Genomic DNA, 17741 nt, shown 5'->3' with positions numbered 1-17741 from the left:
AGGCTTCTGGTCCCTCATCCCTGAACTTACTCTGACCACTGTTTTCTGCTTTGTAGTGGATATGACAAAGTGCATACTCCCATTCTGTCAGGGAGGAGTCACATTCTTCTTTCACAGGATGAGAGACATGAATGCTGGAAAAACACTATTACCATCCTTTCACCCACTGGGAGTATAAAGTGCCATCACGGAAGGCAAGCACTTGCCATGCCCAAGCATCACATCTACAATATATGGCTGAACCATGAGCTGTTCCATGCTCTGTTCCTAATTGCTTTCCTTTAAATTGACAAAAGGGTTCTCCAGTTAGCTTGTCAGCTCTGAAACTAGAGATACATGCACAGAAGCCAGGCCTGGGAGGTTCCTCACTGGTATTCCTCTCCATTGAGCTAGCGGTTGTCTGGTAGCTTGATTGCTGTCTTAGGCCTGGTGTTGACAGAACATGCTCTTCTGAAGAATGTATTTTCTAACATAGCATAAGCTGCAAAACACTGCATGCATTCTATGCTGCCTCTGTGTTACTCAGAGACATCTGTAAAGTTCTTCAGTGGATGTATACACTGTTTTGCAGAGGTTAAAATATGACCCACAGAAAAATGCTCATTTTCATTTACAATCACACCAGGAAATTCTTCAGCTGCTTATTTTTCTCTGAGAGTTTATAAGTCAGCAAGCAGGAGACTACTGTTAAGAAAGCATTTGATGCCTTTGATACATGCCTCTTACCTTTTGCTAGTACCTGAGCAATTTCTTTAGTTACTACTCTACTCTCCACCACTTTGCAGTAGTTCTCAGAATGCTTCTCTTTCTCATCAAACAGGATTGCCTCATGCATAATTCAGAATATATGACTGCAAATCACAACACTAGTTTAGAAATGGTCCCACTTTGTCCTCTCTCCCGAGGGCTCAGTAATCTTCCAGAGCTAGCATAGCTGCAGAGGGGATGACTAGCCATCTGTCTGTAGTGACCCCTCATGTTGTTCTAGACAGACACCTGCAGTACAGGCATCACAGCACTGGCTCCCTGTGTAGTCAATGAAGAGAAGTAAACACTCTAAAGGTATGGCTCAGTTTACCTTTTTTAGATCATCACACTACAGTGATGCGCTTATACGCTAGAAGACAGCACACCTGTCTGAGTATAAATGGAGAGCAGACACCTGTCCCATGCTGGATGTCTGTAATGCAATCAAAGTTAAATGAAGCTGCCTGAAAGGATCCAACTGGCCAAAATGTCACAGTAGCACTTACGTATTTCTGTACATTTTTCAACTGATTACCAAGCATTTCTCTCAGCCTTTCACATGGATGAACAGAACCACACACGTGCTTTAATATGCCATGGCTGATATGAAAAACACAGGCAAAGATGAGATTAAACAAACAAACAAACAAACAAACAAAAAACAACAAACATGCTACTACTGTATCCAGTTACTAAATGTTGTTACAACATGAACTTCCAAGTCTGAACTCCACAGCATTTGTCTTCTGAAAACATTTATAATCATTCACTTCGAATTTGTTTCTACTTTTCATCTGACATGGCATTGTTCCACTCTTATTCCTTCTGCTTGTAATTGCCATATCCTACTCTTGTTTAAGTTTCTTGTTGCACAGAAATTTGTTTCAGGAGATTTTCTAGCAATTTTTCTTGTCCTGGCAGGCTACAAATAAATTATATTGTGACAGTATCTATGTCCCATTTTCCATCTACCATTTAGTCAGAAAGATCCAATGAGGCAACACCTCCAAGACTTTCGGAGCTGACCTCAGAGTTTCCTGCATCTCCCTTCTTAAACTCAGACCATCCTAGCACAACATATAAATACTCCTGTAATGTATTGGATATGGAAGGTAGTTTTCCAGTAGTGGAGTTTGACCTGTGAGAACTGTTTTGTTACCAAACTCCAAGTAGCTGCCCAGGGCCTTATTAAAGAGATTTGGTGATTGGGTCCCTGGTGTGCAACAGCACAGCAATTTGTTCCTGAAGGCTGATGGGAAAGGACAAGACACCATGCACTTCTACACACTCAGGGGCCTTTTGTGTGGAAAAAAAAAAAAAAAGCTCCTAATAAAACAAACATAATTGTAGAGTCATACTAACAATCCCTGCATTGAGAAATGTTGGGCACCAGGAAACATTGCTTGGATCAGAGGAGCTGCAGAGCTAGGCTAAGTTGCCATAGTGGGAAACTTCAGTCACACAGGGATAGACTGGACTCATTCACCATTCATTCACCAAGACAAAAGAAAGTCTGGGCAGACCAAAGATGTTGTCAGAGGTGGTGCGTCACTGAGAATTGAGGCTCAAGTGAAAAACAGCTTGAATTTGTTTCCTTGAACTCCCATTTCAGCATTTAAATGGTCACTTTTAAGCTTAGACAGGCTGAAATGGGCTCTGCAGTATCAAAGCAGTTTGTGTTTGGTACTTGACTTTGTCCGTTTTAGAGATTCTTCAGTTTATTTACTGGAAACAGCTGAGGAAAAATCAACCAAACAATAACATTCTTATTAAGAAGATGAGGAACATTTTCAGCGTTCAGCTAGGAAATGTGTTGTATTTCATCATGGAGAGAGATTTAATCACCCTATTTCCACTGATATACCTATCCTATAGATAATACTAGTGCAATACTTCCAGAGAACTGGTCAAAATATGAAACTTCATCCAGTGTCTAAATAAAGCTATGAAAACTATCCTGATAATTCCTGTGGACAGTGGATGAAGCAGTGTTTATAGATTTTAACAATTCTTGGATTGCTGTACTGATCTGCTATGAAGGTCACTGATGACATAAGGTCAAGGCTTTGGAAATGTGTTAGAAAGCAGGGCTCCTTTAAGTTGATCCAGACAAGAATAGCTGTGATTTTAGGTTTGTAGTGCATGAGTTTTGTTGGGAAATAAATTGCACATCTTACATTTGTTGTCATTGGTCAGCTTAGATTATGAGTGTTTTGGGGACCCAGAGTCAGGAGGGAGAAAAACACTTAAGTGGACAGCACATTCACCAGGAAATACCAAGTAAAAAATCGAGTTCAGACTTTCCATTGTAGGAACGCTTTTAGCTATTAGCCTAGTGAGTTTTTGCATCATGATACTGACACTGAGCAGTAATTAGAGTAATTATTATTACTGGAAATTGCAGCGGCAGGGTAAGTGGAGAAGATTCCTCTCCTGTTACCTGCATCAGCAAATGACCAAACTAGCACCTAATACCAGTGTTTTAATAGCTAACTCATGGAGTCAGCATATGACAATGTGGTTTTCATAAGAAGGCATTTACCGTAAGAAGAACAGGAAAATCCAGTGGTATGATTGTTCAGCCTGGAAACGAGGAGGCTGAGGGGAGACCTCATCATGGTCTACAGCTTCCTCACAACGGGGAGCAGAGTGGCAAGTACCGATCCATGCTCTTTAGTGACCACCGGTAGGACCTGAGGGAGTGGAATCAAGCTGTGACAGGGGAGGTTCAGGCTGGACATCAGGAAGAGGTTCTTCACTGAGATGGTTGTCACGCACTGGAACAGGCTCCCCAGGGACGTAGCCACAGCACCAAGCCTGTCGGAGTTTAAGAAGCGTTTGGACTGTGCTCTTAGTCATATGCCCTGAATTTTTGGGTAGACCTGTGTGGGGCCAGGATTTGGACTCGATGATCCTTATGGGTCCCTTCCAACTCAGGCTATTCTATGATTCTATGATTGCTTCTAGCAGAAGGCAACGATGAGCTTTGCAGACACCTTGGGCCACCATTTTGCAGCTGAATGGGCTACAGAGTAGCTAGCGTTTGCATGCTTGAAAGTTCACCCTCTGGTAACAGCAAGGTCTGCCTGAAGATCATTTATAATATCCTGCACCTGGGATGGGACAACCCTGGCTATACGTACAGACTGGGCGATGAGACGCTGGAGAGCAGCCCCGCAGAGAGAGATCTGGGGGTTGTGGTTGACAGCAAGTTGAATATGAGCCAGCAGTGTGCCCTGGCAGCCACGAGGGCCAACCGTATCCTGGGGTGCATCAAGCACGGCATTGCTAGTCAGTCGAGGGAAGTGATTGTCCCACTCTACTCTGCACTGTGCGGCCTCACCTCGAGTACTGTGTGCAGTTCTGGGCACCACAGTACGAAAAGGACATTAAACTGTTGGAGAGTATCCAGAGGAGGGTGACGAAGATGGTGAAGGGCCTAGAGGGTAAGACATATGAGGAGCGACTGAGGTCACTTGGCCTGTTCAGCCTGGAGAAGAGGTGGCTGAGGGGGGACCTCATCGCAGTCTACAACTTCCTCGCGAGGGGGAGTGGAGAGGCAGGTGACCTGTTCTCCGTTATCACCAGTGACAGGACCCGTGGGAACGGTGTTAAGCTGAGGCAGGGGAAGTTTAGGCTGGACATCAGGAAGAGGTTCTTCACCGAAAGGGCGATTGCACACTGGAACAGGCTCCCCAGTGAAGTAGTCACTGCACCAAGCCTGTCTGAATTTAAGAAGCGTTTGGACTGTGCACTTAGTCACATGGTCTAAACTTTCGGGCAGACCTGTGTGGTGCCAGAAGTTGGACTTGATGATCCTTATGGGTCCCTTCCAACTCGGGATATTCTATGACTCTATGATTCTATGTACATATTAGTGTTTATTTATTTATTTATTTGCTGATGTTTCAGCACAATCTGACATTTTTCCCTGACCTAATATAACCTCCTGTTTCTCTCATGTTCCTATTTTACCCTGAAATGAGTCCCATCTCCCCAAAGGCTGCTGACTCAGCAGCTTGCTCAGTTGTAAACACATCATGTTAGCACATGAAAACACACAAGATGAAAGCTGCCAATGCCATGCTGAACTGAAGGGATTGTTTACTCATAGAAGCTTGGAACTACCATCACTCTTTTGTGCAGAAACGTAAGGAGACACCACTCTCCAAAGCTTGTAGGAGATAGTAGGAAGGAACAACTTCCCAAAATACTTGATTGCTACTCTTAATGCTGGGAGAAGCCTAGACAAATACCCAAGATACAGCTATGACATGTCTGAAGGTAAACACCACAATACCACCCCCAACACTCAGGTTTGATAGGTGACAATGACCTAATATATTTTTGACTGACAGTTTCCAAAGAAAATAAAAGATACATAAATCTATGAATTTAGCCTCAGCTCTATTCCAAGAAGCTGTGCTAAAAACAGAGCAACATTACTGGAAAGTCCTTACTGAACACTTCTCTTTTCCTCCCTGTGTTTTTTTTTCTGAGCTCACGTCATTGTACACACATGCACAGTGTTGTTTCATTTCTCACTCCTCTTCACTTTTCTGCTCCACAACTTTTTCATGGCATTTTTCACCTCTTCATTTCGGAGGGTGTAGATCAAGGGATTGAGCACAGGCGTGATGATGGTGTAGAACACAGAGATCATCTTGTCTGCTGAGAAAGTGGTGGAAGGGCGCATATAGATGAAAATGCATGGCCCAAAGAACAGAATTACAACAGTGACATGGGAGCTGCACGTAGAGAGTGCTCTGAGACGCCCTTTGGAAGAGTATGACCTTAAAGAGACCATGATAATAACATAGGAAACAGCAAGAACAACAAAACAGGTGAGGGAAATCAGACCACTATTGGTAACCACAATGACACCAATGACATAGGTGTTAGTGCAGGCCAGCTTCAGCAATGGGTGAACATCACAGAAATAGTGGTCAATCTCATTGGGTCCACAGAATGGCAGCTGAATGGTCAGTAGGGCCTGCACCAGTGAGTGGACAAAGCCTCCCACCCAAGAAGCTGTCACCAGACAGCCACAGACATGTTTATTCATAACATTTGTATAATGAAGTGGCTTATGTATAGCAATGCAACGATCATATGCCATCACTGTGAGAAGGAAGATCTCAGTGCAACCAAAGAAATGGCCCATAAACAGTTGAGCTATGCAACCCACAAAAGGGATGGTCTTCTTACCAACAAGAAGGTCATAAATGAGTTTGGGAGCAGTTACAGTAGAGTAACTTATGTCTAAAAAAGACAAGTAGCTCAAGAAGAAGTACATGGGAGAGTCTAGCCGTTCACTTGTCTTTATAGTGATGATGATAAGCAGGTTTCCAAAAATGATAACGGCATACAAGACTAGGAATAATAAGAAGCACACTTTTGCTATTGTCTTATCTTGTGTGAGACCAAGGAGGATGAACTCTGTCACATTGTTTTTGTTCTCCATAGACACCAAGTAGACAGGACCTGAAGTAAAGAAAAGAGTTGCCAGATACAGCATTAGAAATAGGATGTTATCAGTACACAAATATATTCATCACTAGTATGCTAAATACTAATCATATTTCCTTTGATGTCTTTTGGGAGGGGGGACAGTTTCCATTTAAAATCAATGCTTCCCTCAAGGAATAAAGCTGCTATCCAACTCAGAATGTATTATTGAAGTATATAATAAGAAGCTCAGATTATTTATCTGAGGAAGGTGGTAGAAATAATATCCTCAAGAATACTAGTTCTCACCTTTGCCTCTTAAAAAAAAAGATGACTACTAGGTCCCCTCAAGACCCACTTTAACCCTATAACGTCGACTTGGAAATAAAAAGTTGAACCAAAGGGACAATGCAGCTATAATTCAACTCCCAAAACTTTAGTCATGGCCTGAGGAAGGTCCCTGCTCAAGAAGAGAATGTACTTTCCTTTTCAGTCCTCTAAGGGAATGCAACAGTACTGCTCCTTATTCTCTCTCTGACTGTGACAGATCTGTATAAGCTGTCACAGAAAGAGCTGCCCAGTGTTTCCTTGGACCACCTTTCTTACAGTACATGCACGAGCTAATCTGGAGCTAATTTGCATTAAAGGTGTGTTAGCAGGGGGACTGTATACCTCACCCAGGTCCTGGACTGAATGTTGAACACCTCACAAATACATCTGGGTTAATGAATGCACCCCTGCTGACTCCCATACAGTATCCACAGTGTTCAATTTATACATGAAAACACAGGTGGCGACGATATAATAACCTTGTCTGTGATACCAGTAAGTTGTCTGGGGTCTGAATCCCATTTGATAATCACAGGTCACTCAGTTCTGTCTCCTGAGCTCTCTGCCTCACCCACTAGCTATACACATCTAGCACAGCAGAGAAAATGGTCTTTCTCCAACACTATCTCCATGATCCTCCAAGACCAGAGGGAAAGCACTGTGGGGAAAACCCAAGTGTGTGTGTTGTGACCACTGATTTCTGATGTACAGCTAGGCGGGAAAATGTGACTGAGCACACAGGAAATGCCATCATCAGCTTCTGAGTCCTCTCTAACACTGACATCCTTTTGACAGATTATTATGGGAACAGGATATAGCTGGGGAAAAAAAAGGCAACTAAAAACCCAAATTAAAACAAGGGCTAAAAACTGAGGTCTGTAATTGAGGTTTTTCTAATTCATAAAATGGACCTCACAAAAGTCACTCTACAGAATTCTCTATTTTTAAAGGTAGGATTTCACAGTCATGCTTGAACAGAATGATGTAACAATATCAGAGAACTTACACAGTTTATGTTTGCCAGTCTCCAAGAGTTTACTTGCTATTGCTGCTCTGATGACCTCCTCTGACCACTTTAGGTGGTTTCATCAAAATGGTTGAGCTGCAAGTTGCTGCTTAGATGTCACAAGAGCAGTCCACATCTCTGCCAATTCTGAAAACTACAGCAGCTGAAAAGAACAACCTGACTCTCCATCTGCATTTCTCATTCTGCAAGAAACAATTTCCAAGAGCATCTGCAAGAACAGCTCTCTCTCACAAGATGGTGAAATTGAAGCAGAAATATTTCAAGTATATCATGCAGCAGAAGCACAAGACTACCTAGAGTAATGAGATCCCAGAGGCATATGAAGATTTCTTTGTCAGAAATCATCAGTGGATAAACAGCTAAAAATTGTACTTCGCATGCTGTTAAGGTAGTCTCTGGAGGGTGACACTGGAGTGCGGTCATCTAGACTGTGTTACATCGTGCATGCATTTGCCTGCTTGGTTGTTTGATGGCTGGGTTTTTAACACTGTCCAGACACATAGACAATTTACTGTTGGCCATGTATTTCTTCTGGAAGCACTGCTGGTTCAAATAAACATCACAGCTGGCTGTTTGCAAGACTTTTATTTCTTTTAGCTTTGCAATCAAACATTCCAGGAGTAAAGGAATGACACATGACATTTAGATAAATTCTGTTTTCTGTCCTAAGGTAGTATTTCTGATATGTGTTCTTATTCCATATTAACTTGTTCTTACTATTACATGTTGACAGTGCAAATAAATATCAAAACTGTGCTGTGGACTGCTATTCCTTAGACATCTGGTCTGTACAAATTTGAAAGAAAAAAAAAAAGAGGAAGTAAAACAGGAAATCATTTCAAAACTTTAGAAAGGATTGTGGTTAGTCCTCACTGCTTATCAGATATTTTTACTCAGACAATGCAAAACACAGAAGGCACTGTTTAATTCTTTAGAGTCTTTTATGAATTCTTACCAACGTGTTGACAAGTCTAATATTATTTTCAGTGACACCTTCCATAAGCTATGATCAAACTTTTGCCCAGCAGCAGCCAAAAGCGAAGAAACAAAGTTAAAAAAATAAAATAAATAAAGAGTTATAAGCCCTAGCTTGGGCTAGGAACACCTTGTAAGCTTAAATCCTACTTAAGTGATGTTAAGATGTAACACAGGTGCAAGCATTTATAGAGACCATAAATGAAAAAATAAAAGGGAAGTGCTTCAGTTACTTTTGCATAGTACCATGCAGGTACTGTATAGACTATGTACATGGAAAAATAAAGACACGTGATTCATCAGTACTGTCATTACCAATAATGAATTCTATATCAGACGTGCTTGCAGACTATTAAATAGATAGGGTTACTCTTAGGTTTATGAAGTGATTGTTTTCCATATTTTTTTACCGTAGGTATTTAATTCTTCTTTGATGAAACCTCAGCCATGGCTATTACTGTACTGAGACAGGTGCACTCTATGATATGCTCCTCCATCCTGGTCCTTCAGGATTTGTAAGGATTGGGTCTATAGTTGGTGTGCTACGGACAAGGCCAGTGTGTACACCTCAGGCACTACAGCAGCTACAGGGCAGATCATGCAGCATGTTTCCCCTCACTGTAGACCAAGTCCATGATAACAATTTCTGTAAAAACAGTGCCTTCAAGAATACCTGGAAATACTACTTGGAATGCTGATTTATTTTATAAGTGATGATGATCTTTGAATTGTTGTTTAGGGTGGAAATGAAACCACCCACAGGGAAAAGAAATCTCTCGTATATACATTTTGAAACACAATTTTGCAATGTCATGGGCTGAAAAATGAGTTCTGGTGAACTTATCACAGAGAAAGCAGCAATTTCTTTAGTCACATATGACTTTAGTATTTTGCTTGCTCTAAATCTTAGCAATTCTAATTTGAGAGGAAGGAAGAATGAAAGGATCTTTTCAAATTGTTTTTCCCAACACTGTATGAATTCTACCTAGGACTGATTTCTGATGCACTCTGGGGTATATTTTCAAGATTTAACATCTGCTTAATGCAGCTAATCTAGACAATGGTCAGTATAAATCTCTCTCTATATAGGCAGAATGGCTAAATTAGAGAGATTAAATTAGAGTTCCTTTACAGAACCCTTTATTTTTCCATTGACTAGGAGGAGCCTAAGTAAATTAACATCACCGGGGTAAAGTTAACTTCAGGGAATAATCCTTTTTGTGCCCTGAAAGCAGCTCAGAGCTTTCCCTAATGCCATCCTATTTTTTGTGTTATGGCTGAACTCCTTATTCCTAGGCATTTCTGAATTTCTGCAGTTTCTCTTTCCAAACATGGTCACACTCAAGCATGTTCGTGGGGCTTCTTTGGTTCAGCCGGTTCCAGCTGTAGCCCCAGCACAGTACATGTCACTCGTAAATAAGTGAACTACATCTTTAAAAAGACTTAATAGCCATTAACACTTCCAGCTTACCATTATGCAATCAGACCATCAGAGTTCCTTTGGTCAAAGATGTCCAGAAACCAGTATATTAAACTCTGCACAGAGTTTACAAAAAAAAAAAAAAAAAGGCACTTTTAGAAGAAAATTATCAGCTGTATAGGATGCATTTTAGTATGGAAACATTCCCAGTCAACTGGTATTAAACATCACCAGTGCGAGTCGTGCCCAATGAAACCACAATCAGTTCTCCCTGACTGTGCAGGTGATCTCTTAGCAGAGAATGATGTGGAATGATTCAGTTAATGCAAATTTTTGAGCCCCCATTTAAAATTACAGCATAATCAGAAACTCTTGTGCAGACAAAAAACATCAGCATCTACAGGAAACAATGAAATGGAGAAAACCCAAGATTACTCTCAAACCCACAAACTAGAAAGGAAATGGGGAAAGTTAGGGACTTTTCCTGTGCTTACAGTTGTTCTAACTGTGGACAAAGATAATCAAGAAGAAGGGTAAAATTGACATGGGTCCTTCCTTTTCCAGTATATCTTCATGAAAAAACAATCGATAAGAACAACGACATATTGATTTCTGCCTAGTCTTACCAAATTGTGATCCCTCCTTCCCTCCATCTCTCTCCCCCTCCCTCCCTCCCTCTTCTTTTAACTTAGCACTCACATAGCTTTCCTACAGAAAATAAAAAGTCAGAATGGCTGCACATATACAGCTGTACAGTACCCAGTGGAAGAGAAACAGCTGGGCTCCATCCAGGCCAGAGCAGAACTCAAAACAAACCCCATCAGTCTCAGTGTCACATTTAAGCAATCAGTGGTTCTGAAAGGAGTGACCAAATGATAAATGATCAAGCAACACTATACAGCAGGTGGGAAACTCCTAAGCTAAACCAAGATGTATATTCTTGAAAGGATTGTAAAGACCCATTCGCAGCACAGCCAGCTTCACTGTGTATCTCTCTTGGTAAGGTCCCTGCCATCAACACCAAACCGCATTTTACAAAATATTCATTTGCCTCACCCCATCTCATTGACTTATGTCACATAGAACTCTGTATCTGAGCTAGTCATATGCACACTTTTTCTGCCTTTGCAGAACAATTCATGACCAGCTTAAGCTGGCTACTCAAGGATGTGATGAATTACTTGCTGGAGGTACGTATTTCTTTCTGCTGACTCTAAGAGGATGACAGGAACAACTAATTCAGTGGGGGATTTCCACATGATATGTCTTACCTCTTAAAGAACCTTTTCAGGACAGACTAGAGCTGTATGATATGATGCAATCAGTTGCAAAATAAAATAAATACCATATAGACTGCTAACATTTCAGAAAGGATGGGAATTTTTACCCTCTCCTTATTGCATGCGTTATCCCCTAAAACTTCAGGTGGTTAGTGGGAAACAAAAGAATAAATACAAAATTATCTAATCCAGGGCTGCAGAACTAGCCCTGTACATGGTTACAGCAAAAGATAACAGACAGTTGATAACTTCAGTGAAGATTTATTTTTGTATTTTCATATTTGTTCAAGAGGAAAGGAAAAGAGAGGAAAGGAAAGTAGGAAGAGACAAGAAGTAAGTGAACAGAAGAGAAAAGAAAGATGGATAAGCTGGAAAAGTTACCTCCTCTGTATTTGGAGGCCTAATTTTTTGTGTAGGGGCTGTGTGGTTTTATCTCATCAACATCTCTGTTCCCTGGTAGGGATGTGTTAGAGCACAGGGTCTTTAGAGAAAACAGAATGGAAAGCTTCCAACACTTGCTTAGGAGATGCCTTTTACTGTATAATCCCATCTAACTTAGTTTCTTGCTTTCCTTTGTCACAAGTGTATCTTGGTATTTCCTGCCTATGTGAGAACTGCTTTGATGGCCTGTCTGGATAACGTAGCCTGTGTGCACTGAGTGTTACATTCATAACCCAGAAGCAGAAAGGAAGGCTGAGAAGAAAAGCATTTAAGTACTGCTCTTCAGCCCTCTCTGAGGATAAACTCTCACCTGGAGGGCTCTTGGGGCTGCAGGAGGGAGACATAGAGGCTTAGTGAAAGGAAGGTATGAAAGGAAGGGGCAAAGGAGACATGAATTCTGTCCTGACTGAAAAGGTTAAACAAACATATTTTAAATAAATAGTCATGAGTCAATGATAATGACATTTTGAAAGCATTTCAGGATTTCTCCACCAGAAATAACAGCCAATGGGTTAGCTGAACATTAAACTGGACAAGTGTGTGCAGTGAATTAGTCCAGTTAACCCTTTCCAGAGTCCTTCCTTAAACCAGGCTGAGAGCTCTATGGTTTTCCTAAGCATAGAGGCCCATTAGATCCGCTGCTTTGGCTTTCTAGTGCTGTGAGTAATAACACAGTACTTTTAGTGTATAAAAACAAATAAAAACTACGTGAAACACAAAGCTTCATTTTAAAAAAATGAAAAAGATTCCTATTGGTATAGAGAGAGGCACCATCCTCTAGGGGTGGTGAAGAGTTACCTGTCATGGCAATCCTTTAGGTAATCCTTGCAGGTTGGGCACGCTTCTCTCATCAGTGGTTAAGATTAAGCTAAGTTCCCACAGAGACAGAAGTCACTTCTTGATGAGCCTTCATCAAGTCCTATTTTGCACGAAATTTCATCACTGAAAATCCAGTGAGCAAAGCACAATGCAAGAACTTGCATGTTTTAGCAAAAGTCAGTGAATTATAAAAGAAGAAAAAAAACCCTTCTTTTTACAAATGGGGAAACCAAAGGCAGCAAGTCAGCTATTTTATGCCTATGGAAGTCAGCTGATTTGATTTTGACTTTGTCACTCTATGCTGTCCTATGGAAAGACACAGATCTCTCCAGAAGCGGGCTCATCTGATCTACCTTGGACCTGGTTTTAGGATAGGATTAAGTCTGAAAGGGACACCTATATTTTGAACAAAGTTACTTAGGACAGACACATCTTGCAGTCAGGAAGGGCCTCTTCTTTCTTAACATCCACAGTCAAAGGAGAGTCTCTGAAACAAAGCACAGTGAAACAAATGGACATGCTAACTCAGGCATCAGTTCAACCATAGCCTCAAACTCATCATTGCTCTGAACTCTGCTGTGTATTTTTAGGTTCTGCCTTATGGATGTGAATAAACAATTGTTTCTGCCACTGATTGTTACTTTGTTTTGTCGAAATTTATTGAAATATAGCCTGGCCCAATAACAACCAAAGAAATGCAACTGTCTCCTGGCACAGAATGCCAGTAATCCACACAGTGAAAATGGAAACCCCAAATCAATGAGCAGATCAAATGTTGCTCTGGGTGAAAACAGTCCTCTGCTTTAAATATGAAGTCCTGGCCAGGTTAATGAGGTTTAATAGAGTATTGGGTAAGAAAGTCTTATAGTCTTTGGGAAAGAAAGAGGAACAACAGCTGACAGAAGTCAAAGATTAATCCTCGGTTACCTGGCATGCTAAACTAACTTGGGCCAGACCTGCTAGTTTTTGTACCCAGTGATACACATGGCAATGACTGGGCTAACATCACACCCATCTCCCTTTTGTTTCCCTAGCCAAATGGACTACTAAAAGAGACTTAGCGCACAGGTTCAAATCAACGGGAATGGAGAAAGGTGTTTACTCTGTTTTCACTCCGCTGGGTCTAGCGCACAGATCTGGACCCCACAGTGTCAGTGCTGTGATGTGGCTGAGGAGTGCTGTGCATGTTGAGTAGGCGAGCGAGGCGCTGAAGATGGGCAGCAAGTGCTGGCAAGCAGCTGGAGAGATGAGGCAGAAAAGAGGCATGAATTTCATGGTGGGCAGGATAGGGATGGGGCACTGCTTGGGGGGAAGTTGTGAAACTGGAAATGGAAGGCATGAGGCTGGAGTTTGTGAAATAAGAAGTGCCTGAGGTGTGGTGAAGGACTGTGCCAAAAGGCAGTATGAAGTGGCATGTAATGCTGAAGGGTTTGAAGTTGCCTTTAAAAAGATAGTGACATGAGGAGCAGGCATTGTGTGATGAAGGCAGTACTAGGACAGGTCGTGCAATTGTGGCTGCTGAGGTGTGCTTGGGCAGACCCTTCTCCAGGGCAAGTTGTGTGACGCAGTAGGAACCAATCTGAGAGGCCACTTGCGTTGGGAGAGGCTGGGGTCACACTCTGCAGTGATGGGCATTAAGGGAAGTTTGGCAGGGACAATCAGCCCTTGGGAATGAGAAGTTGTGCTGGGGGAGGTTGCGAAATCAGCAGTAGGGTTTACGGAAAAGGACTGGCAATTTCTCAGCCTGTGTCACCCCAAGCAACAGTAAGGCATCTTCTACATGGACTGTGAAACTAGAGCATCCCAAGGATGGATGCAGGTGGGAAGTGAAGCTACAGTGCAGGAGACAAAATATAATTTTGGACAGAAAGTTTTTGCTTTTTTAGTATTGTTAGACTGGCTGAAGAAGGGAGAAGTGGTAAAAATGCATTTCTTAAGATGTGAAAGTGACAGGTTCTGTACAGAGAGGGGAAGGGGAAGTAGTTCAGATCTAAGTGACCACACACAACAAACTAAGTGTTTCCTCCAGAGAGTGATTCGCTGGCTCTCAGACATTACATTGACCATGGGTTTTTAAACAGTGCCTAAATAGCCCGGCACAACAGTGCTGACATGAGCAATGACATGAGCATTTCATCTGGACCACACGTCACAGGATTCAGGTTATAACTTTCCCCAGCAGATCCATACCAGGCAGCTGCTGCAAATCAGCCACTGAAGTTCCAAGGAATTCACAAAAAGGTGAGAAATTCTTAGATGACTATCTTTGCCATTGCACTTTGTCTGATGTTTTCTGTCATGCTTTTGCAGAGATGAAATGGGACAGGAGGAGAAAAAAAAACTGGAAGAAAGGAAATTACACATTTCCCTCTCCTGAGGGTTAGAAATTGGCTATAGACACATAACTGTCTTGATCATTTTCAAGTTAGTGAAAGCTTCATTCTGGTGAGCCATTTTCATGAACAAGTGCTATTGTATTGCTTTAAATACACCTCTGTAATAGAAGATGCCCCTATTCAGAGACCTAGCATTAGAAGTTTTTATCTTAGATGATCTGTTAGGATTAGCCAAGAAAACACAACAGCTTAACTTCATATCCATACTCTAAAATGACTTTGTGGTGTCAAGGCTGTTCAGACTGACATCTGCCACAAGAACTATGTGGTACTCAGCTTGTAAACCACAGGCAGGATGTTTAATCTCAAGGGAGTGAAATGTCATGTAGACTCAGTTTGCTGCTGTTTGATGCAAGCTTTCACTAATAAGTTTTATTAAGGAAGTAGACTCCTATAAAATAGGTATATAAGAAACATAAGTTACTTTTTTGGTCTTCTTTTCCACAGTCTACAGAAGTCAAAGAAGGATTTCTTCACTTCCATTCCAGTGGAATGAAAAATTATTGATGTTTTGTCGTCTATCCACAGGACTTCCCCTACAGCTAGTATCTGTACCTGGCAGTCTTTATGCATATACTATCAATGGCATAAGGCCATGGCATTTAACATTAGGAAAATCTGCTTGATCAGCTTAAGTTAGACAGCTAATTGCCTGCCATTGTCTGAATTTCCAGCACAGACAGACACATCTCTGGAGGATGAGGTGCAATGCCTTTTGGAGACAATTGCAGCAGGGAGGTTGAATGACTGCTTTCATAAAAGAGGCACCTGGTCAGAAGGCTGGAGTGGGCTTAGAGAGAGCTAAGTGACACTCAAATGTTTGGGTCCTCTTTAAACCAATTAAAAGTTTGCTTCAGGTCACACAGACAGATTGTGGCAGAGGAGAGTACTGCATTGAATCTTCTAAAGGCTAGGAAAGCATTTAACCACTGGATCTTCCCTTCTCCTCGCAGCAGACTCAGATCACAGAATTAGAGGCTGCTTCAGCTACTTTCCACTGTGAATCAAGGTCTGATAATTTTTCATTGTGAGAGTCCTGCTGCCACCCAAAAAGCAGATAGAGAGGAAGCGAACAAAGTTATAAGGCCGTATCTTTTCAATTTGCTTGCTATAAATGTTCAGGGAGGCCGAGGCTTGCTAGTGTAGTTGATCAGGCAGTATACTACCCTCCCCAGGTAAGGAAAGAGAACGTGAGTTTTGAATCGGGGATGTTCCATGCAGGGCTTACACACCTGTTGTGAAACACACTGTGCTGAAACAGAACTTCTGTGTGTTCAGAAGGAGATGATGATTTTTGTTTTCCACTTAAATTCTTTCTTTAGGGACCATTGGTCTCTGAATCTTAACACTAGAAGCATATGATGTCACTTAATAGCTGTGGATGGAAATATCCATCTGCCTAAAAAGAATATGGTGCAGTGCCAGAAGTTCCCTGTTTTCAGTAAACCCTAAAGGTTTCTCATTCTGCAAGCTGTGATGAAATTAAGAGTGGAATTCACCTCAGATCCCTTTGGCTGTCTACACATTTAACCTCTTGCTAAAGTTGGCACTCTGCAATGTATCAGCTGTCAGGAAAGACAGGCAGGTGACTGTATGCCTCTCTTAGACACCTATCTTGGGAAAAAATACATGAATCCTGGAGGTATTCATAAACCTCCATTAATTCAAATTGAAGCTTTAATGGTTATATTACATGAGATGTCTGCATTTTTAATGGAGAAAGCTAGGAGTAATTGTCCCAGTTGGACGCCCAACCAAGCATGTGCCTGCCACAGGCTAATGCAGCAAAATTGTCTCCCCTGTCCCAGGCCATCAGCTGGGCAAGGAAACCATCTGCATCATGCATTTATCTTGTCTTGGTCGATGTAGTACTGAAGAGGGTGTGTTTGGAGTGGCAAGATGAAACAATGATGATTCAATTTGTAACACTTCACTTGTTACGGTAATCTATCTGCAAGCATGTTGCAGCATTTTACAAAGAGGGAAGAAACCATTGTGCCAGTTCAATGATTCACCTCTTCCCAGCTCTCCCCATTTCGACTTGTTCCTTTCTTCTTTTTAACTATCTCTTGCTGCTGTCTTTCAAGGCACTTCTCCACCTTTTCAAGTCTAAATAGCTGGTGGGCAAAGATGATAAGGGTCACACTGTTTGATCTCATCAGACAAAAAAAAAAAAAAAAAGCTGTGAATTCTACTTTTGGGCTTCATGTTTTGTTTTAGTTTGCTTGGTTGGTTGGTTGGTTAGTTGGCTTGGTTTGAAATCTTTTCCAAGATTCTCATTCAGATCCCAGTATCATGGGGAAAGGAGGAGGATGAACTCAGGGAATAGGGTGAAATGATTATTTAATAATTATTAGATATTTATCTCAACATGAGCTAGCAATGTGCACTTGCAGCCCACAAAGCCAACCATCTGGGGTTGCTTCAAAAGCTGCATGACCAGCAGGTTGAGGGAGGTGATTCTCTCCACTGCTCCATTCTTGTGACACCCCACCTGGAGCACTGTGTTCAGCTCTGGAACCCACAGCATAAGACAGACATGGACCTGTTGGAGCCGGTCCAGAGGAGGCCATGAGGATGCTCAGAGGTCTGGAACATCTCTGCTAAGGAGACAGACTGAGACAGCTGCAGTTGCAGCCTGAGGAAGAGAAGGTTCTGGGGAGACCTTACAATAGCCTTCCAGTATCTGAAGGGGGCTACAGGAAAGCTGGGGAGGAACTTTTTGTCAGGGAGTGTAGTGATAGGACAAGGGGCAAGGGCTTTAAACTAAAAGACAGTAGATTTAGATTAGATATAAGGAAGAAATTCTTTACTCAGAGTGTGGTGAGGCACTGGAACAGGTTGCCCGGAGAAGCTGT

The 17741-nt window shown here is 41.9% G+C and overlaps 1 protein-coding gene across 1 annotated transcript; it reads right to left on the bottom strand.

Annotated features, from left to right (window-relative positions):
• Positions 1-5281: 5281 nt before the first annotated feature.
• LOC118244415 (olfactory receptor 4S2-like) lies at positions 5282-6211 on the bottom strand. The gene has a single exon (XM_035539383.1). The coding sequence runs from the start codon at positions 6209-6211 to the stop codon at positions 5282-5284; it is 930 nt and encodes a 309-aa protein (XP_035395276.1).
• Between the last annotated feature and the right edge of the window lie 11530 nt (positions 6212-17741).

Source organism: Cygnus atratus, chromosome 5, assembly GCF_013377495.2.
Source record: "Cygnus atratus isolate AKBS03 ecotype Queensland, Australia chromosome 5, CAtr_DNAZoo_HiC_assembly, whole genome shotgun sequence".
Taxonomy (NCBI): Eukaryota; Metazoa; Chordata; class Aves; order Anseriformes; family Anatidae; genus Cygnus; species Cygnus atratus.
The sequence above is the reverse complement of the archived record's forward strand: the minus strand, read 5'-3'. Positions and strand labels throughout refer to the sequence as shown.